This window comes from Crocodylus porosus, unplaced genomic scaffold (genome assembly GCF_001723895.1).
Source record: "Crocodylus porosus isolate Cpor-Errol unplaced genomic scaffold, CroPor_comp1, whole genome shotgun sequence".
Classification (NCBI taxonomy): domain Eukaryota; kingdom Metazoa; phylum Chordata; order Crocodylia; family Crocodylidae; genus Crocodylus; species Crocodylus porosus.
Window position 1 is genome coordinate 90,345,362 of NW_017728947.1, and position 23,168 is coordinate 90,368,529.

General features: G+C 42.2%; 1 protein-coding gene across 1 annotated transcript in view; it reads left to right on the forward strand.

Annotated features, from left to right (window-relative positions):
• Positions 1 to 23,168, forward strand: part of UNC79 (unc-79 homolog (C. elegans)) — a 185,361-nt gene that overhangs the window by 41,022 nt on the left and 121,171 nt on the right. Inside the window, exons 14-23 of the mRNA XM_019552446.1 lie at positions 3,828 to 4,058; positions 4,779 to 4,969; positions 5,830 to 5,953; positions 7,621 to 7,761; positions 12,638 to 12,859; positions 17,105 to 17,332; positions 18,639 to 18,780; positions 19,201 to 19,280; positions 19,366 to 19,514; positions 22,183 to 22,340. Coding sequence (XP_019407991.1) covers positions 3,828 to 4,058; positions 4,779 to 4,969; positions 5,830 to 5,953; positions 7,621 to 7,761; positions 12,638 to 12,859; positions 17,105 to 17,332; positions 18,639 to 18,780; positions 19,201 to 19,280; positions 19,366 to 19,514; positions 22,183 to 22,340 — 1,666 coding nt within the window. The remainder of the gene's footprint in view (positions 1 to 3,827; positions 4,059 to 4,778; positions 4,970 to 5,829; positions 5,954 to 7,620; positions 7,762 to 12,637; positions 12,860 to 17,104; positions 17,333 to 18,638; positions 18,781 to 19,200; positions 19,281 to 19,365; positions 19,515 to 22,182; positions 22,341 to 23,168) is intronic.

Consider the following 23,168-nt stretch of genomic DNA (forward strand, 5'->3'; position numbering starts at 1 on the left):
CCCCAGTATTCTTTCCTGCCATGGCAGGGGGTCGGACTAGATGATCTGCTCAGGTCCCTTCCGACCCTAGAAACTATGAAACTGTGAAACTATACACAGTTGAAATCACCTACACAAGGTGGTTCACCAGTCATGCTGATCTCCAGTTTTTCCAGGAATCTGCACCTCTCCTCTCAATCCACTGGTACATAGACATTTGTGATCTCAAATATTTTCTCACTCATTCTGGTCATTACTTCCAGCATTTTCCTGCCCACCACTTCTTTTCTTCTCTTGATCTTGATACGTGGGTTCTTAATTAGCACTGCTACACCTGTTGCTCTGTTAATGTTTGAGCCAGACCAGCTAGATGGCTCCCATTTCCACCGTCTTATATCCTATGTAATTTTTGCTGCTGGTATTTCACATTCTTGTATACAGATAATATCTGCCTTTATCTTGGCTAGATATGTTTCAGTCATATTCCATTTGTCCTTATTTAGTACAGCCCGTATGTTTAGAGAAGCTATAGTTAACATTTTGGTTTAAAATGTTGTTTTACCTTCTTTTATCTGATGTTAGCTTATTTCTTTACAGGCTTTCCTCTGTCTTCTCCTCTTTCTATGATCCCTCTTCTCCCATTATCATATCTGTTGCTTTCCCAAACTCTTCTACTTCTGACTCTTCTAGCAACTTGTCCACCCAATCCTCCTCACTGGTGAAAATCTCTTCTGGATGGTCAGGGCTTTGTAGTGGGGAGAAACCCAAGGAGGAGAGACTACTGGCAAAGGAGCTTAGCTGGGGCTCTGCTTCTTTCCCCTCTACCCTTTACCTCGGTCATTTGGTTTCTCCTCCTTTCTCCTTCTTTCTCTTTTTTCTAACTTTTTGCCATTCCATCTCATTTTTCTCCTTCTGTGACCCTCCTTCTTCCTCTGAGCTGCTCTCTTCCCTTAGTTCCTTTTTCAGTGATGCAGTGCTCCCTTTCTCTGCATTCTGTTGCTTTTCTTTCTCTTTGGCTTTTAGCTCTCTGTGGGGAGGTAGGGAGGTCCTTGATGAGAGGAGAGAAATGGGTCCTGATGTTTATGGATAGAACTTAAGGCTGGAGTCTCGTCTTCCTCTTTCCCTTTTGACTGTCTCTAGCAATCATTATCCTCCTCTTCTGATTCTTCTACCTGCTCCTCAGGCTCTGCATCCTCTTTCACAGGTGCCTCTCATTCCTTTTCCTCCTGCTATTTGTTCTCCTCCTTTCTTTACTGCCTTGCTCTATTTGCAAAGGACTGGGGGGCAAGAGTGGAACACATACCTTTCGTCCCCACAGAGGCTGTGTCACTTTCCCCCTTTATATCTTTTGCCAGGTGGCCCTTCTTCCTACATATTGAGCATATGGTATAACGGCAGACCAAAGCTAAATGCCCCTCTTCACTGCATTTCCTGCACAGCTTTGGCTGGCTGTGGTAAAACACAAACCACCTGTTCACCCCTAGGGTGAATCCTGGTGGGATTAGAATACACATTTTCTGCATTCATTCATTCTTCCCTTTCTCCTGTTTCAGATCTATAGGTGAAATTAGTGCAAATAAATAAACTTATTTATATTAATAATAAGCTTATTGCTCCCAGGTGCTGTGTCTGCATGTGTGCCTGGGATCACAGCACATTGAGCTAGGCTGGAGCAGCTGCAGCTGCAGCTGCAGCTGGCAGTCTGTCAGTCCAGGGCTTCTCTCTTAGTTCATGCGCTGCAGAAGGGGTGCTTCGGCATGGGGCTAGATGGCAGGCAGCCCTTGCACTGAAGCACCCTCATGCCGCAGACAGCTGGGGTTGCATCTACACATGTGTTGCTGTGGAGCTTTTTACTCCACAGCAGGATAGTACTTGTATTTACACATATTATCCTACTGTGGAGTTTATTAGTCTGCTGTGGCCTAATAGTCCTGCACATGCAGACATGCAGATGTGAGACCTTTACTGCATAGCTAATTAGTCAACTGTGAAGTAAATGTCTCGTGTAGATGCATTCACTACCTATAAAAGTGATCCCAGTATTGTTCACATTCACTTTTCTTCCCATGTAAAAAACTTCTTCTTTCGGATTAATTCCCAGAAATTCAGTGATATTGTTAGTGATAAATATAAAGGGAGTTCTTCTGCATACCAGATCGTGTCTTTTTACATCTAATTGCATCTTCATTTGTCTCTTTCTACTTTATTGCCTGATGTTTTGACACCATTTCTATCCCAGAAGAATTCCCTTTTTTCTACAGAATCCCAACTCACTTTTAAATCCATTTCAAAGTTTTAAGAACATGCTTTCAGTCCTCCTCCTTGGTTCTGTAAATGTTTGTAATAAACTGTCCCCATCCATATAAATTCATTCACTTCTGGGGTTTGTTTCAAAACTAAAACTAAGTCATGACTCATTGTGAAAGTCCATGCATGAATCTGAGTTAATATACTAAGAATTTGGGGGGAGGGTTATTTTCATTAGTCAGGTGGATTTGTGCTTTATCAAGTTCTTGTCTAAAAAAAGAGGTGGAATATATTTGACCTAGTTTCACTTTCAGATTTGGGTTCCTTAAACCTGCAAGTCAGAATGAAAGTCTTGAGGTAAAAAGTCAAGTTGACCAAAGCTAACAGAAAGCTTGCATTTTCCACTAACCCCCTCTTTGGTTTACATGGATCTGCCTAGATCACCTCTAATATAATAAATATCCTTTCCTTGTCCACTAGAGCTGAACTTGTCATTTGGAGAAAAAGAGATTTAATAAGGGAACTGCCGGCTGTTCAACCCCACTACATTCTTCAGAGTAAGCTTGTTCCCTGACCCTGCCCTGACAGCATTTCTCAGCTGGAACAGGGACTGGAGCCAGTTCCCTGTTATATTTACACAGAAAAATAACAACAGGCAAACATTTAATAGAATATAAATGTCATCTAGCATGTAAATAGGATGAGGGGATATATCAACAACCAACTGTCTGTGTACCACAGTCTGAAAACCTCTGCAAGTTAGTTATTTTACATGGAAAGGGTCTATTAGAAAAAAGGGTAAACCTTTCTGCCTCACAGTTCATTTAACAGAAGGGAACAGAGATGGTTTTTCTCAACCCCATTCTTTCTGATTATATGAACTAGCCTTTTTTATCTTCCTTATTGCATTTTTTGTCCCTTTCATTCAGACTCCTTTACCTGCCTGCCTGCCTACCCTCTTCATTGCCTCAGCGCACACCAGCTTCTGTCTGTTAATTTATGCAGCCCTGTATGTCAGGACCAAGCCACTCTGCCTCTCATCACTGCACTTGGTGCCCCTTCTCAAAATGCAGTTCTTCAATTGCTAACCTACCATTTTGATGGATGTATGTACACATTTGATAATTACAAAAGAAATATGAAGTGCAATCCTAATCCTTCTTTTGGTTGTGCTGGTACAAAACAATTGTAACTGTATTTCAGTCAAATGAATTACATTGCCATAAAGCAAGTATGATCAATGTCACTGACTCTAAAAAGCCTAACTTTGCCAGATAAACCTAAAAAACTAAATGGCTTTGCTTCAGTACTTTTGTGACAAAGAAAAATGATTTCAACCCACAAACCTTTTCAGTATCATTATATCAAAATGGGTTATTTGACAATTTGGAACCTTTTTTAAAAAAAATGCTTCTGAAACAGGAAATTTGTCAACCCCTCCTGTCAAATATCTTTTTTGATGGTAAGTCTACAGAGTGGAATCCCAGAGAAATGAGAGCACTTTTGAAAAAAATACATACCCTCATTCGACTCTTCCCCTAACAATTGCCACTGTACCCTAGGGTAACTGAAAATGAGATTTGTTTTTTGCTGTCTTCTAGGTGAGCCTTTGTACTCCCAGTGAGAATACACCTACTGAAAGTTTAGCTAGACTGGTTAGTATGGTCTTCCAGTGGTTTCATTCCACTGCTTATATGATGGATGATGAAGTTGGTAGCCTGGTGGAGAAACTCAAACCCCAGTTTGTTACCAAATGGCTGAAGACGGTTTGTGATGTTCGATTTGATGTCATGGTCATGTGCCTGCTTCCTAAACCAATGGAGTTTGCCAGGGTAAGAATGCATGCTGTAATTTGTCTGAGGGTTCCTAGAAAAGCCCAGAATTTAACATCTTGCTATGTTAATTTAGACATTTTAAGGTCCAAACTCAATTCTCAGATTGAAGAAGACAGACTTCTGTCTACCATTGAGTGAATAGAATTTGGCCTACGGTTGCCCCTCTTTTAAATCCTTTTAGTTGTATTGTACCAGGAGAACATGAGAGGATTTATAAGGGCAATGCACAGCCAGAATCAACCACAACATTTGCACTGATAAACAAAGAGTAATTGTTGGCTGGTTGAATCCACTAGTAGCTAAAGCAAAAGTACCAGATATTCCCATAGCCATTAGTGAAGTAAGCTGTGATTAGTTAGAATCATTAGTCTCTGTATGTATTTGCTTAGAAATATGTATTGACTCTCATAACTCAGACCCATCGCTTAATAAAAGAGGGATTAAAAAAATTAAAAGGACAGGTTATTCAACATAAAAGGCCAAGTGTTAGATCCATGTCACAAAAGACTATCCCCAGTGATCAAATAGATCAGTCTTGTGATGAGCAAGGTACATGTTCTTATGAAAAAAAATGCAGTCCCCAGGGCTGACTTGGGAGTTGTACTGAACTTTTTTATTGATCATTTATCATGATTTCATGGCTTCAAAGTGCCATACAAACAACAAATAAAAATGATGAAAGTAACTAACAGACATTACTCATGGAAATACCCTCAGGTTGGTGGATACTGGGACAAATCCTGTAGTGCTGTGACACAACTGAAGGAAGGTCTGAATCGAATCCTCTGCTTGATTCCATACAATGTAATAAACCAGCCGGTGTGGGAATGTGTCATGCCAGAGTGGTTGGAAGCCATTAGGACAGAAGTGCCCGATAATCAACTGAAAGAGTTCAGGGAAGTACTAAGGTATGTAGCAATGTACAGGAGCTATTAGGATGGCAAGTGTGTAACTGACAAGGAGCTTGGCACTGGGAAATCAATTCACAAGGAATAAAAATGCCAGTCAGAACTGCTGTGTTCATGTGCAGTGTAAGAAACTGAACAAATGCAACTCCAGTGTTACTAGGGCTAGGCGTCACTCCAAAGACCTCCAGTTTTTGAGACAGTTTCATTGTATGGTTCTTTTTATTTTTGGATCTGTATCCAAATCCACAAATAAGGCTGAATTGGCCTTTGATCTGAGTGGTCTGTGAGTCCAGCAGGCCCCAGTACTGCTCCTAGGAGCTGCCTGAGTGCTGAGTGGTTAGCATTATGTACATGAGCCACTGCACAACAACACAAGGACTGGTTCCAACTGGCCTGTGACAGCTCCTCTTAAAGTTATGGTTCCCCACAGCTGAGGTCCATTTCTAGTATATATAGGACATCAATAATGACTGAGGAGAAGTGGGGTAAGGAATATTTATATACAGTGGGGATAAAATTATTGATAACAAATACAAATATTATTGATAGCTTATCTTCCCAAGCTTTCTGCTTAGACTGACTGGACACCCTTTGGAATTTAATTCAGATTTTATGATGTATGACAGACCCAGCAATCTCAGGAGTGACCCCCAACATTCAGAAAGAGTTGTACCAGCAACCCAGTTGCAAGTGACACATTGCCTGTATGATGCCAAATAAGGGTGCAAATAGCTCATTAGTAAGATATTAGTAATACTCAGTTTTGATTGATATGTTATTTATTGTTCATGTATTGTATGCTATGTGCTGCACATAATGGCAAGCCATTCATCATATGTTTCTGTTCTTCTGTTCTGCAGCAAAATGTTTGATATTGAACTTTGTCCTCTTCCTTTTTCCATGGAGGAGATGTTTGGTTTCATTAGTTGTCGGTTCACAGGATATCCATCTTCTGTGCAAGAGCAGGCTTTGCTCTGGCTGCATGTAAGTGTCCTTCATCAGTGGGTTGTGCTAAACCAGCTTGTGGTTTAGGCAAGGAAGAGCTATTTGAACCTTTTTCAAATCAACGTTTTTTAAAGTATCAAAGTGTCTTTTTTTCCCTTTGCTTACCCCTACTAGGAACAGGTAGGTAGCTCAGCACAAAAAGGGAGGCTATGTATTACTTTCTCATCTCTCTCATCTTCAGCTAAATGTCTAGCCTTTTGTGGAAGGCTAGACATTTGTGGAAGGCTTTTCCTCTGACTGTAGGTTGTGGACTAGCCAGATGCCTCGTTTCTTCCCCAGCTCTAACTTGCCACAGAATGTGGTTCTAAGACTGCAAAGGGACTTTTAGCATTCCCATTTTGTGAAAAGTTGGATTGGATTTGGAGTCCTTCAGACCCACTTTCTGCTGTGGCCTTAATCCCCCTCTGTTCAGACCCACAAACCTGGCCACCTGCTGCCAGTGTGTATATTGAATCCAGAAAACTTCCTCTGCATATTGAGCAGCTACAGGACAGATTGTGCCTCCAAATTTCATCTGGGAGTGAAGCAGCTTCACTCAAGATCTCATGCAATTTACAACAGCACATCTGAAACAACACCTGCAATCATCACTTCTGCTCTGAAGAGAGCTATTTGTGGTGAATGTAAAGTTAACTATTTGCTGGGGAACTTTAGCAGGTTTTTTTGGTTTGCAAATTTTCTATCAACAAACAGTGATTTTTGCAAGTTCATTTGGTGTGAACAACTGTCGGATGAAATCATTTTGAGTAAGCCCATTTTTGTCTCTGACTTGTTCATGAAATGGTCACCATGAAAATTCCCTCTTGCGATGTGCTGCATGAGATTGGTCACCTACAAACAAGTGGAACCCTTGGGTTGTTCGTGAATTATCCAACTCTGTTGGATATTGAAGATCTATTGCAGAATAATGAAAATAACCTTTCATGGTAAGTCAACCCTGCAGGCTAGTCTGGAAATACTTAAGCTAGCTGAGTAACTTAGGTACTAGCAGGAAGGCAGCTGTAGCAACATGGAGCTCAACCCTGCTCCTTTTCCTCCAGGAATGTGGCTTGGTGCTCAAGTGGTATCCTGTACTAAGGCCAGTGCTTCCGTGGTTAGACAGCTACTTGTATCTAATACACAAGAATTACTGTCCTCATGCAGCTACTCGTTTGAAGCAAGCTCTGCTGCAGTCAGTAGTGTGGACAAATGGCTATGGGAACCAACTTGACTGGAGCCTTTGGAACAGCATTGGCCTACAGATAATAATGCCAACAACAACTAGTGAATATTTATTCATCCTAGTATTTCTGACACTTTGCTTCACATGTTTTTCCTGTGAAGAAAACCTTCCACGCATGAATGTTTGTGAGAAAAAAAGGACCTGAGATGCAATCAGAGAGATGTCTAGTTTATTCACAGAAATATTGGAAAGTGCTCTTTGTCGCAGTTAGCCAGGTCTTTTGGTTCTCTGAGTCAACAAGAAACAAGGCCATCCTAACTTTAAGCACATGGCTAGTTCCAATGTTTTTGTTCAAGCTACCTATATGCATGAAATTAGGAATGTGCTTTTGTACCTTGATAAAGCTGATCTATGTGATGAATGTATTTCTAGAGACAGCAATTTTTATCAGCTCTGAAATGCTTTTTTTTGTGTCTTTCATCAGGTGTTGTCTGAATTAGATATTGTGGTTCCTCTCCAGCTGCTAATCAGTATGTTTTCCGATGGAGTTAATTCAGTCAAAGAATTAGCAAATCAAAGGAAATCAAGAGTCAGTGAACTGGCAGGAAATCTTGCTGCTCGAAGGGTAATTTGCATTTATTTTCACCTTAGAACAGTGTTTCTTGTGTATTACGGATGAAAATTGAAAAACTCTTTATTAGTTATGTCAGCAACTGTTGATTGGAGACAAAGTACATATTTTGAGTGATAAAAATGAGACAACTTCTTGAATTAATGACAGCCTATCACTTGATCAGCTTTAATTTGTAAATTAAGAATTGGTAAATATGATGCAGGCAGTGCCTGGTTGTGCAGTCTTTCTGAATGAATGGTTTTACTTGGTACAGTAACCTGTGTAATAGTTAAGCATTAGTATTTATCTTGTCTTGTTATCTTTTCCAAATTTTTATTCTCTGTATCTGCTGTTGACTGCCATCAACCAGCATTTTTTTATGAACACCTGGTCACCAAGGGTGAGCTTTCTCATTCTTGTTCCACGCAGCCCTTCCTGAAAGTACTGACAGAACAGAATTGATTTCCCTGTCCTTCATTCTGCTTTTTCATTTTTTGGTTTCACTTAACCCTCCACTTCCTCGGCTGCCATTTACCTCTGATAGAAGAGGCAGCAGCTTCTTTCAAACTCCTGAAATAGCCAGAATAACTTATTGTTAACAGCCAACTCTTGTCCCAGAGGCAAACTGTGTTAGAGACTTTCTGAGGAAGAATTCCTTGTGACAGAAGCATATTCAGTCATTGGAGCTAAATTAATCTACTCTCAATTTCTCTCTCCTCTGGTCTTTAAAGCATGATACTCATAATGCAGAGGAAATTACCAGATGACCATAGAACTTGACTAGACTGTTTGTTATGCGCTGAACCAGTTTAAAACCTAACCTTTTTGTAACCTATTTAATCGGGCATTTGATTGAATACTTCTTTAACAGCTCTTCTATTTGAAAAGTTTTCATCTGTCTTGTTCTAGTTTCCACAATGAATTCATTTTTCCTAGGTAGAGAAACTGTGAACAGTAAGGAAATACATTTCTTGATACAAGTGCATGAATTCTGAAAATCGGTCCTCACTTCACTTTTGAAACACTGTTATTTTCTATACAGAAGAAACACAAGTATGTGTCATTATCAGGGATCCTCATTTTCTCTGTTTAAAAATTGCAGCGTCTCTTATTAAACCCCCCCAAATCTGTGATTAAAATATAACCCCACTATATATATAGGTATCAATTGAACACAATGTTTTTATTCATATATTTACAATTTTAAAGCAATTTGGAAGCCTACTAGTGCCTCAGTCACTATAATAAAATAAATTCTAAATACCGTTAATTTTGATGTTTAATTTTGGGTTTTTTATCACGGAAAACCTGAGCTCCCCCTGCCCCCTTTGCTCACCAGGATGCAGGTCTAGGCCCCTCACTCCCCACTCACAGCCCCCTTGGCCCTGCTGGTGCCCCTAACTCCCCACCCATAGCTCTCTCACCCCTGCTGGTGCCCCTTACCCATGGCCTCCTGCCTTGCCTGAGGGAGCCCCCAGCTGCCAGGGCTATGGGGCAGGGATCTGGTTCCACAATCCCCTGCCTGCCACAGCAGTGCCTGAACCCCAGCTGTCGTCCACGGGAGGTGGCGGCTGCTGCAGTGGAGTGGAGCGTGGATCCAGGTTCTCCCTCCCCCATGGGTGGTACAGTTGAAGCGGAGCTCATTTTGGGGGGGGCTGGTGCAGGCTGCCCACTGTGGGCTCAGGTTCCCTGCCCCGCTGCCCTCCCTGCAGGGCTTCTGCAGACCAGCAGGTGGGACCCAGCATGGCAGGGCAGAGCGGGGCCAAACAGGGAAGCTCCTTGCTGCTGCAAAGCCTGTGCCACCCTGGCGAGGTGCTCCCTGCCTGCCTGAGAGCAGTGAAGGGCACAACTCTGCCACCACCCCCACTGCTGCTGGGTGGGCAGGGGGAACCTCACCAGGGTAGTGCAGGGCTCACAGCAGCAACACTGGGTCCCACCTGCTGGGCCGTGCAGACCTTGGGGGAGGGCAGCAGGGCAGGGAGCCCAAGCCCACAGCAGGAAGTCTGCATCCACCCCTGGCCTCACCTCCGCCCCGCGTACAGATCGGAGGGGCACGTGTCCTCCTGTCCCCTGTGGGAGTGTGTGCAGCGGTGGGGTGCCAGCCCCCTTTGTCCCCCCGATGAGCCACCTGTGGCCCTGTTCTGCTCCCTGCCAGGGCCTGTAGCTGCGCATTCCAGCCCAAGCCCCACACACCACTTGGCTGGGCAACAGACCCAGCCCCAGCCCTGCTCAACTCCCCCCCACCCTCACTATGGGGGCCTCAATCCCCACTTCTCCCCCACTAGATTTACCTGTGGGAGCTGCTCTCCAGGCTGCCTGGTGGCCATGTGTAGGCATGAGCATGCATCTCTGCCTGATCCCCCGCCTTCCACTGCCCCCCAGCCCCTTGCAGGCTGGAACTCTGACAGCCTGCAGAGAGCTCTTTACAAAAGTGGAAAATCCATGTGTTTCTTCATTAACATGAGAAAGCCATGTTTTTCTCAGTTAAAAGGAAAAAGCCACAGTTTCCCCCCCATTTTTCATTGTTTCCCAGTCCCTGGTCATTGTTAAAAAGCATCAGAAGCATATCCTTTTCCTTTCTTTAACTGTATAAAATGCTTAAAATTAAAATCAGAGTTTGATTACTGTGGTATTAAAGCAAGTGTGAGTCTGCAGGCACAGTGAGAACTCAGGGAAAAAACTAGTGTGGTTAGGTTACTTCACAGTGCTGTACCACATGTCAGAGGAATGTTTCTTAATGATATAACACATGGAATTTCTGACAGACAGCTTAAAAATACAAGATCAGATCCTTTGCTCCACTACTGCCTAAGAGGGACTAAAAAAGTGAGAAACAGAAATTTCTCTGGGTAAGCTAATCCTCATATGAGTTAATTAACACTGGCATTACAGAAAGTAGATCTGACGAGTAACACAGCTAGTATAGGATCACTCCTGAATCCCATGCAGAGGAAACACACACTTTTACTACCTGGTATATCAGATAGTAGGTTGCCTAGGAACAAACTATGTGGTGTGGCACTGGACTTCCCTTCTACACTGTAGGGTTTCTATGTGTATTGCTGAGAGTGGTTAAAGAATACCTATTGCAGGCTGCATAAGCACATTCAGATGATTTGGAAGAATTCTCCTGGGTCTGTTTTCCTGCTAGAAAACCTACTTGGAGACCCCACAACAGAAATGTGAATATTGAGCCCCTGAAGAGGAGAGAGTTTTCCATGCTGACACTGTACAGCCAGGGGGCTCCTGTCCACACATCTCACCATGCTCTGCAGCTTCCCTCACTCTGTCTGGGGACAGTTGGCAGCAGTGCACAGGGCAACCCTGATTGGCTGACCTAGACTGCTCAAGATCAGCCTGTCAGGGAACTGAAGCATAATGTGGGTATTGTGAAGGGTGTGCATTCTTCTCCCTGTATGGATGTAACAGTAGGGTCCAGCCTAAGGAAAAGATTGTCTTCTGGGATGGGTGAGGGAAAGGATGGGAGCAAAGCACCCTGGGATGCTGGAGGACTGTGCTGTAGCTTCTCTCAAAAAGGAACTTGTTTAGGCTTTTTCTTTCCCAGGAGAAACTCTCCTGGGATAGCTTTAACCTTGGTTGTTCCTGGGTTATTTTCCTTTTGGAACCACCATTTTTGGTCTGAGAGAAAAATCCTGAACATCTGTACATTTATGTTTTCTACTGGGAGAGCAGCAATTCTCCAGGTAGAAGCTGAATGGCATATGGCCCTTCTGTGTGTGGGTATAAATTATTTGTGTCTGCATTGTTTTATTTTACATCCTCCTTCCAGTTGTTCTTCACCTACCTCTACCAGCTGGGGATAGTCTTGGTGACACTGTTCTGTTGATATACCTTCTTGTAATCAATCACTGAGGCTGTGTGTAGAAGAAATGAGAGAGGTGTGTGCACAACACTTTAAAGTGGGCTAAATGCTTTTGCACCACTTTAATGGTGTCGGTGTTTGCACGTCTTGGCAGCATATTGCACATTTATTCCAGCCGTTGTAGGAAATTCGGCGGTGTAATGCACCTTAAATGACTTGGGGCACAGCAAACCAAAAATCCTTTGAGGAGCTTTAGTTTGCTGCCCCTACTGCCATGGAGTGAAGCATCAGGCTCTGCGCAGCTCCATGGCTCTGCAGGAAGCCCTGCAAGCAGCCTAGCAGCAGCCCGGGAAAGCAGGCTCCGCTGAAGAAAAACAGTGAGCTGATTTTTTTTCCCCCTCCCTGCAGCCTGCCTGCCTGAGCTGCATGGGGGCCCAGTGCTTCCCTCTGTATCTGCAGTGCCCCTCAGGACTGCCTGAGCTGCATGCCTGTGGGTGGGTGCCGCCTTGGGGGGGCTGTCACTGTTGTAGAGGGAAGCACAAGCCCCTCCCCCCCGCAGCCCAGGGACTGCTCCACCTGTTGGCAGCTCACCCTCCCCTCTCTGCCAGAGAGGAGGGTAAGTCAGCGGGATGTGTGCATGACACGGGAGTTGAATCAGCCCTAAATTGAAGTGGTGTTTTTTAAAACCCACTGCTTCAATTTAGGGCCCCCGTTTCATTTACACATGCCCTGACACTCCTGTTAGAGTGTTTTGTCCTATTGCATAATGTCACATCAGTGTAGCTTAGGCTGCTTTACCATCTGTACCCATTTTGTGGCTAAAGTTATACTAAGTTCCTCCCAGGTATAACTAAGTCCATGGAGTTATACCAGGCACAGATTTGATGTGAGCTTTCTAACATATGCTAGTACATACAAGAATGCAGAAGATGACCCACTACATTTTACAGAAACAGCTATGATAGGAAAAAGTAAAGCTGTAGGGTCTGAGTTTTCTCCCATATACACCAGCACAATACTCAGGAGTTTCAGACTGATCTGTGTGTCTGTCCTCTGTTTCTTCAGGTGAGTGTTGCCTCTGACCCCGGGCGCAGGGTTCAGCATAGCATGTTGAGTCCTTTCCCAAGTCCTTTCCAGAGCCCATTTCGCAGCCCTGTTCACAGTCCTTTTCGAAGTCCGTTCAAGAATTTTGGACACCCTGGAGGAAAGACCATTGACTTTGAATGTGATGATGATGAAATGAATCTGAATTGCTTCATACTGATGTTTGATCTCATCCTGAAGCAGGTACCAACAGAGAGAAAATGTTCTTGGTAAACTGATGCAAAAATGAAATTTATGGCTGCCTATACATGTGCTTGGAGGTGGGTGTTGGGGGTGGGGGAGGCACATTTTAATTAGAGTGGTTCTCAGGCAGCCGCTCTAATTAAACCCCCTTACTTTCATATGTATTAAACTCCTGCACATTTCAAAATGGCCACGGGACATGTTAAACCTCATTCAATGAGGTTTAGTTAAAGTGTCCCATGGTCATTGTAAAACGTGCAGGAGCTTAATACATTTGATGCTGCAGTGATGCTGCAGCATTCTAATTAGGACATGGAGGAGATTTGATTAATTAATTAAATGCTTAAACACATATATGCTAATATTTAGGAATAATTGGAAAGAACCCACTTATTACCATGTTTGGATAAACCCCAAAATCAAAAGTTAATAAATGTGCCTGTGAAATCTGTTTAGGGCTGTCTGCATGTGGAGTTGCACCAGTTAAACTAAAAATGTAATTTTAAATTGGATTAGATAAACTGGTACAAAAGATGGTATGAACATTGTTTCAGGTGAAAACCAAGGTGCATTTGTCAGTATTTTAGGGGTGTTGGTTGTACCTATGTTGGTTTCAGGAAGTAGGCAGACAAGAGTCTTTGGGTAAATCTGATATCTTTTATTAGACCAACTAAAATAGTTGGAAAAATTCTTCTTTGCAAGAATTCGGGTACATACACTGTTCTTCAGGCAGAGGGAGCATCTGCAGTTCTTTTGTGCTCTTCCTGGATGAGATAAAATCCAGTATGCAAGAATGCAAGTCAGTGAAAATGCAAATATGTGGTGTTGAGAGACAATGGGTGAGAGACAGGTAGGGGGGAAGGAAATGGTGACCTGGATATAGAATGTAGCTGGTAAATTTTAGAGATGTTATCTCTGGTATCAGATGATAGGCAGGTTATAATGTGCCATAAAATCCAATGTCTGTATTTAGTCTATAATTTTTTGTATCCAGTATGTGGATGAAGTGAAGTTTGTAGGCTCATCTGCAAAAGGTGTTTTGTAAATTCCCTTTGAAGATCAGAATTGAGCAATTGGAGGGAGTGGTTATCTTGTGAGAAATGTGCACCCACAGATAACTGCAACCCATACTAGAAGCAGACCCAATTCCTAAAGAGATCTTTCCAGAACCACCCATCTAGCCTTTAAACAAGCACTGAACCTCGCCAACCTCATCACCAGAAGCAAACTTTGTATCGTCCAAAAAACATCGAATGGATCCAGATCATGCTGGGACAAGAAATGTAAAACCTGCCAAAGTATCTCCTCCATTCCCATAATAAATACACCCCACATAGAATCATCACCATTCCTGGATCTCACACGTGCACCTCCAGAAATGTAATATCTCATCCAGTGCACTAAATGACCTGATGGAAAATAGATAGAAGAAACCAAACAACTGTGTACCAGAATGAATGCACACTGAAAATCTATCAAAGACAGAAATACCCAATTTCCTGTGGGTGCACGTTTCTCACTTTCTCTCCAATATCTCAGTTCTAATCCTCAAACAGACTAAATATAGACATTGGATTTATGACACATTATAACCTGCCTGCCATCTGATATCCCAGGTAACCTCTCTACAACTTACCAGCTACATTCAGTCTCCAGGTCACCATATTCTTCCCCTTCCTCTCCTCACCCATTGCCTCTGACCCTCACTGCCAAACATTTGCTTTGTCAGTATTGGTATTTTCCACAAAAGAATGCTGCACAGGGTTTACTTAAGGTATAATATTAACGCATCTTAGTTAAGCCAGTGAAAACCCCTGTGTGGACAGCTTAGGCTAAACTGAAATAAGTCAATCTTAAATTGCAGCAAGAGTGCTTACAGAGGAGTTTGAACTGGCATAACTACATTGCTTTAGAAACTGTTTTAAGTTAAGTACATTCAACTAGCTGCCTAGAGAAGCTATGGAATCTGGAGATTTTGAGGAAGTAGCTGGATAGGCACTTATCTAGGCTGGTTTCATCCTGAGTGCATCTACATGTAAAATTAATTTAATGCAATAAACTTCAGTGCAGTTCATACTGGAGTTTATTCCTTCCAGGACTGCAGCACATTGAGCCAGGGTGGCACAGCCCCGGCTGGCAGGTGGCCTTGGGGGGTCAGCCTGCCAACCTGGGGCTGCTCCTGTCCAGCTCAACATGCTGCAGAGGGGCTGGATGGGGCAGGAGGGTGCTACAGTGCAGGGCTAACCAGCAGGCAGCCCCAGTGCCGTAACACCCTTGTGCCCCAGCCAGCCCCAGTCATCATATACATGTGCGGGGTAAATAACTCCACCATAAAATAGTACTTGTGTTGGGGAGTACTATCCTATGGTGGAGTTAATTAGTTTTCTCAGGCCTAATAGCACTGCTTGTGTAGACAATGATGCTTTACTATGGAGCTAATTAGGCAACTCCGCAGTGTCTTGTATAGATGCATCCCCTGTGTCTTTGCAGGGGGTTGGATGCCATGATCTTTGAGGTCTTTTCCCACACTTCATATATGGGCAGGGCTCTAGGAGCAGAAATAAGCTAAACCACAACTAGCAGCCCATCAGCCAAAACAAATATCCACACACAGATTTGCACTAATTTAGCTAAATACTGTGTTTAACTTAGGCTAGAAAATGTGTGTTAATTACACTCTTCTGTAGGCAAAAGGTGTGTTTAATTGAGTTAACTAAGTCAAGCTAACTAACTAATGGTAAGTGGTAAATCCCCAAGAAAACAGTGCAATTTGTAGGGTTCACATGAGTTAGCAGATAGAGTGAAAGACTAAGGAGGAGCATAGCTGCTAACCCCTGCTAAAACTGCAAATTGCCTAGACTTCAGAACTTTTCTGATCAGTAAATTTTGCTTCATGTTAATTACCATACAGTAGCCCACTGAACTGAAAATCACCTCTTTTCTTTTTTTTCCCCAGTGCTAGGGAATTCAGCAGTATTTAAACAGGCTTTTAGAAGGTGTGAAATTCTGAGCTTTGATCTTTGAATATAGAAATTGCCAAGTAAAGACTAGATGAAGCTATAAAGATAAAATCCAGGAACTGACTTGCTTAGTGTATTTTGTTTGGAGTTATATTTTCTTTCATTTAAGTAATTTTTAATTGCCCTTCTTTCAGTTTTAGGATAGCTCCTCAATCAGGTTGATAGGCTGAAAATGCCATGTCCCAGTTTAAGAGGATGCTGTTCTCCCACATACAGATATTGACCCATATTATCCAAAGTAGCCTCTACTCAGTGCCTCCATTTTTGAGTGCCCACAATGAGGCCTCTATTTTCAGAAGTGTTGCGAACCTGCAGCTCCTTCTGATTCTGTTTAGATTTGTAGGTGGTCAGTAGCTCTGACAGTCAGGCCTCAGTTGCCTTGAATATACAGATGGTGTTTCTTGCAGATTGATAGAGACCCCAAGTCAGTGAAAGCCAGCCCTTTTGTCAGGGATGCCACAAGTTAAGTACTGAGTGACAATCCGATTCCCTTCCCCTGCCTAGTTGGCTGTTCTGCTTTCTTGTTGCCCTGTGCTTCCTGCTCAGTCTGTTACGCTGCCTTCTGCTTTCTGTCCCATCTTCTGCTGTTTTTCCCTCACACAGAGAATGCCTGTGCTACTTGTGGCATGCATGGCACATGCTGGACACCCCTGCCCTATGTAGCTTAGAGTTTATTTCTCCCCCCGTACAACAGTTGCTCATAGCCAGTGATTTAGGGGATATGGCAGGAGCGTGTCAGGGGATATTATTTAACATACTGCTGTGCTCTGACAATAATTGCCCCAAAGCAATTGTTACCAATTGGCATAAATTTGAGGGGCTCTGCTGAGAGCTAAAGTGGCCCTGCTGGCCTCTGGAATTGGAGAAACCATCATTTTTATGCAAACCCTACTCCTCAAGTCCTGGAGTAACTGCACTTCTGTGGAGGACCAGAGCTATGTCTGCGATTGTCAAAGCTACCAAAGCAAGCCACCTGCCCATCCTCTATTAAGATTAATGGGAATTGGGAAAGCTGAGCTTTTACACAACTTTGAAAATTCCAGTGTAGGTGTTGAGTTGGGCACCCAAAATTAGTTGCTTTTGAAAACATGAGTTCCAGTATGTCTCACACTCTTCTCTGTGTGGCTGATTAAATGTTGGCAGTAATGTAAGAATAAGCAGACTAGAGAACTGACTGTTAATCAGACAGTTAATTGTTACCTTTTCCCTCTTTACTTTTTTTCAGATGGAACTCCAAGATGATGGTATCACCTTGGGTTTAGAGAACAGCCTCTCCAAAGACATAATTTCCATCATAAGCAATGTGTTTCAGGCACCGTGGGGTGGCTCGCACACGTGTCAGAAAGATGAAAAAGCAGTTGAATGTAATCTGTGCCAGTCTAGCATTCTTTGTTATCAGCTAGCCTGTGAGCTGCTAGAGCGGCTAGCTCCAAAGGAAGAAATCAGGCTAGTGGTAAGTCATAAAAGAAATGGGTTTTATAATTAAATGGAAGACTTTAATAGTTCTTCAAACGTCCTGTGATTAATTACACAAATTGCCCTCTACACAAGGCAGCAAGGCTGCTTTGAGCTTGAACATAGATCAGAATGATCAGTCTAGAATTAAATTTCCATTGATTTGTTAGATCTTGTAAATTGGAATGGAGTCTTTTAAAGAATACCCTGGTAGAGGTAATACCAATTTGATAGGTGGCATTTTTCCTTTTGTTTTCCATGTGTCTTAGTTTGGTTCTGGGAAGGCGCTGTGGGTGGAGGTGTTATCTGTCATACTAAATGTAAAATGATAATACTTTGAGCTTTGCATCGCTGGGCTGTTCATATAACAAATTGAAATCAAGGGCCAAAATGTTCAAGTGATTAGGTACTTTGGGTGCTTCAGTTCTTAAGTGCAAACTTGACATACCTGAAAGAAATTGGTAGAAAACACTGAGTGCCTTTCCTACTCCTGTTCTGAAATTCAGGCCTGTGGCATTGTTGTCACTTTGAAAAGGCTGACCAGAATCCCAGACCACTCATGGTCAGTAAGGATCCCTTGTTACTTTTCATGAGAGCTGGAATGTCACCTGTGGTGTCCTGAACATATTTGATATTGAATTACTCTATTCTGCATGTGCTCATTCCTTTTGACATTTTTTTTTCTTTACCTTTTATCCTAAACTCTTATTTGTAGTAGTTCTGCAGTGTGTTAAGTACTTGGAGCATTTTAGTGGTGGGCAAATCAATGTCCATTCAAGCATTCAAGGGATTCAAAGAGCTATATAAACATAATATAGGTTTTCACAGGTTGTTTTTACTAACTCTACTCATTTTACTAACTCTACCCTTCCTATTCAGATTTTGGCCACAGGCAGCAAATTACAGGATTAAGAGTTAGCATATAAAGCCTTTGTTCAGCAAAGCACTTCCATGGGTCTTAGGTGCATTTTCAAATTCAGCATATGTTTATGTGCTTTGATGAACTGGGGCCATTGTCATGAAGCAAATGAAAAAATAAAAACTCATTGGTATTGCATGTACACTGTTGAAGCTGTGTTGTCAAAGGAGCTCAACCCAGTGTCTGGTAACACATGAATATAATTCTGACTATGAAAGTCATTGGAATGTACAATTTTGGAAATGCTTCATTTCCTCACACAAAAGCTCCTGCTTGAGTTAGGCTGCATGCATGCGTTCAGGATTTAACTTATATAGCAGGGTTTCCTTTAATGCTTTCAAGCCTGAATATCAAGAAATGAATTCAACTTCTTATGTTCTTAAAGGAGCCCACAGACAGCCTTGAGGATAGCCTTCTGTATACTAGACCTGAGTTTATTATAGGAACAGAAGGGGAAGAGGAAGATAAATTGGCAGCAAAACATGGAGAAAACCCAGGAAATCATACAGAGACAACAGAAAATGCTGGTGGGTTAAAGAGACATTTTGAACTGTTTGTTAAGTGGAGCCTTCCTATGCTTTTATTCAGATAAAAATAAAGCATTTTAAAGTAATCTTTTAAGCTCAGCCACTCAGAATTGATTGCTGGTCATACATTTAATGCTTTCCCAGATTACTGGGGAAGCTGTATGTATGGAATATGCATTTGTGGCAAACTTGACTGATCAGGTAAAATAATTAAACAAACCAGTCCTTTGATAATATAGACTAAAGGGCTTAGGGACAAATTAATTTGTGATGTATTTCTATTAAGTGCAATTGGAGTTGCAGGTGAGATGAATTTGCTCTTGGCAATAATCATACCTTCTTTGCTGTATTTTCTAGCTTCATTCTTAACTGGTAAATTCTATGTGATTAATCACACTGTATGTCATTTTATTTTAACAGCAATAAAAAATGACACTGAGAGAAAATTTTGTTACCAGCAGCTTCCAGTTACCTTGAAGCTTATATACACCATATTGCAGGTACAATTGCTTATTTAATTTGACATATTTAATTAAGATTTTTGCTGACTTGAAAGTAGCATTAATCACATGTTTGTTTGCACAGGAAATGGCTAGATTTGAAGAACCAGACATTCTTTTCAACATGCTGAACTGTCTGAAGATTCTCTGTCTACATGGAGAGTGTTTATATATTGCGAGAAAGGATCATCCACAATTCCTAGCTTACATTCAAGATCACATGCTGATTGCAAGGTATGCACTGAACATAGGAATTTCTGAATACTTTATAAAGCCATTCCTATTTATATTAAAGCAACCCCCTAGAAGCCCCAATCAAGTTCTGAAGCCTGTTGAGCGAGGCTCTATACAAACACATAATGAGAGACAATTGCTACCCCAAAGAGCTTAAGGAGTTTAAAAAGACAAGACAAAAAGGGGCAGGAAAGAAACAGATGTGGAACAAGAGAAAATGACTTATCTAGGACTGTTCATCATGCTGAAACTTGAATCGGAGTTTCTTGACAGCCAGCCTGGTGCTCTGTTTACAGAGTAGCTCAGTATCGAATGTTCTCCAAAGATTTTTTTACACAAAAATTTTCAATATTTTGACTGTTTCACCAGACGCAGGATGAAAACAAATGTTATATTATCAGAATTTCTTAAAGACAGAAGTTTTGATTTTTGATCAACGCTGTAGGTGACAGCTGTAGGTGTTTTTGCAAACAGTGCTATTGCAGTTGGTAGTTTAGGAGGGATGCAGCCATTATGGTCCAGGAATTATGGTCTGAAGAAGAATGCCCTGCATTCAAAAGACTGTCTGGGGCAATGGCCTCAAATTGTAGGAGAGGAAATTTAGGTTGGAGATTAGAAAGAACTTTTTGACGATGAGGGTGGTCAGGTCAAGCACTGGAACAGTCTTCTTAGAGAAGTTGTAGAATCTTCATCTCTAGAAATTTTCACTTGGCTTGGGGGGGGGGGGGGGGGGGGGGGTGTTGGACTACATAACCTTATGAGATCCCTTCCAGTCATATTTACTTTCTTTCCTATCCCAACCATGAAGCTGATCCAATGAAAAATATCAGCCACACCACATGGAAGTTGGCTACTCTATGGACCATGCTCCCTGATCACACTATATTTCTAAAGAGGCACCATCCCAGTTCAGCCAGAGGGGAGAGCAAGGTGCATTATGGGGTCTTAAGGCTGGATGGGATGTCTAGGCTCTGAGGCAGAATGAGGGCTTGGAGTATGGGGAACTATAATTCCCTTCAGGCACCACAGCTACTCAGGTGAACACAGATGGTGTTGAACTGATCCAAAAACAACAAAACAAAACAAAGCGTGAAGTTGCATTGCATGAAGTTAACCCCCCCCCCCCCATTTTTGCATTTGGAACTTCCCAAGTGGAAATGAAATGTTCCATTGTGAAAACTGAAAACAATTGTTAAAATCAAAATATACACACTGACATTTTAGATTTTGCAGAAACCTCATCTTCTGTCAGAAACCCCCCCTTTTTTGTGTATAACACCCTCTAACTTGGCCAAGAAATGGGTTGTTGGACTCGTGTAAAACCAAGCAGAGTAACCAGCTATAAGCAGGTCCAAAAACTATTCAACACAGGTTACCAGAACAGGTGTGATAAGTCATAGCACTTTCTATTTTCTTCACCCCAGTTGTTTTGCGGTAAGTTGGATGCAAGTTTTTCATAACAGATAATAATAATAATAATGCCTCAGATATTCTAATGAATATTTAATAGATTGTTTCCACAAAGTAAATGACTGATGGATGCAAATGCAGGAGTGTATTGTATACAGCACTTCCACAGGAGAGCTGGCTGAAAACGTAATAGGGCTGTTTTAAATTTGTTTTTTTTTATTTCCGTGTGAATGGAACCAAAATACAATTTAAAAACAATTCCCACTTGGCACTGACACATGCTGCTATCCAAATGAAATACACTCTTTTGCATCTGGGCTGCTGCACAGAGTAGCTGTCTGGTATCTTGGGTCTGTGGCTCCCAGAGCTTTCAGAGTCCCTGCTCCACAGCATAGAGACTGGAAGCCATAGCATGGCTGGCTGCTTTGAAGCCACAGACCCTGGAATCCTAGGGACCCCAGCCCTGGGGCAGTCTGCAGGCCCTGAAAGCACTAGAAATTTGGCTTTGCTGCAGTCTCCACATGGGTCTGTACCAGAGGAAGACCTAATGACATCTTGCAGTTCTCAGGAGCCACTCTAATTAAAATGCCTGCTGCATCTCATGTATTCAGGGTCTCATACTTTAAAGTGGCAGCAGGGGTGCTCTAACTAAAGCTTGGTGGCAAACTTAATTAAAGCATCCCCGCTGCCATTTTGAAATGTGTGGATGCTGAATGATGCTGAGGCTGCTGGAGCTTTCTAATTAGAACCCTCCAACTGACTCAATTAATTAGAACACGTCCGAGCAGGCATTGGGCACGTGCCTACAAGGGTGCGGCCCTTGGTGCTGGGCAGTTGCATAGTGAGTGATCTGTGGAATCACAGACCCTGGAAGCCTGAGGTCCTTGCCCTAGAGCCGTCTATGTTGCAGATGTGCCCAGGGGCTAAGGATTGTGGAGGTGCAAGGTTGTTGGCCTAGATCTTTTAGATTTGGTGAACATTTGATTAAGCTAAAATGCTTTGGAGAAATGTTTCAAGCTAACATTTCATGAAGCTGGTCCAACTAATTTTTCTTCACTGGATAATTTCCAGCCAGCTCTATTCCACATAGAACAGCTAGTTGTTATCTGTGTGAGTATATGGTGCAATTCACAAACTTATCTTTTTTTTTAAAGAAGGAAAGTCCCAGCAGCGACATGAGATCATTTAGTGTTAAGGTAGGATTAGGAAGGAAAAGGACAGATTTTGTAAGCAGATTTACTGTCATTGGTCTTTCCAGTTTATGGAGAGTGGTGAAGTCTGAATTCTCTCAGCTTTCCTCATTGGCAGTTCCACTTCTTCTCCATGCTCTATCTCTTCCTCACGGAGCTGACATTTTCTGGACAATCATAAACAGCAATTTCAACAGCAAAGACTGGAAGATGAGGTTTGAAGCAGGTAAGACTAAGAGATGTGTGATATTTGTTTGCTTCTTGCTATGGTAGGAAACTGGGTTGTTTTCTTCAGTGGTTGCTCTGGTGAGTGTTTAAAAAAAATCACATGGTACTTTGATAAAGAAGAGTATAATTCATCCACCTATGGACAATACAGCATTGTCCTCTACACTCATCTATACTGGATTTCCTAACACTTAGTTGAACCAAATTTAAATATGTCCATGGCAGAGCACTGACCACTTGAGAGTCTCTTCTATCTTAGGAAGTTTTTCTTAATTCTCAGGCAAAATATCCCCTATCTTAATTGTATCCCATAGCTACTGTTCACAGCCCATTCCCTTGCAAAGTTGTTTGACATAATTCTACATTATCAGTATATAGTAATGGCCTATGAAACTGTCTAGTTATTTCCAGCTAAAATTTTACCCTATATACCCCAGATAGCCCATAACCTGATGTTTATTATGACAGTCAACAGATTTAAAATTTAGAGAGAGTGACTTCACATCTACTGTTTAGGCAACAAAGGGGTTCAAACAGAATAGAGGAATGAAAAAAGAAGAGCTCTTACAGTCAGTAGGTGTTATTCTCGTTTCATTTTAGCAGCTGTACCCTAGTGTATATCTGCTGACTTCTGTGGAGTTGTTTTGAGGAGAATCAAGCCCATGCATTTTGGTTTGGAATTGTTGTCCCACATCCTTACTGCAGCTAAGGAGTGCACATCATGGCTTGGGAAAAAAGGGCTGCAAAGGTGACTTAGATACTGTTTGCACCAGCACAGTCAATCCAAAGGCTGCTCTAAATTTTGCTGTTTGCCACTGGCCCTAAA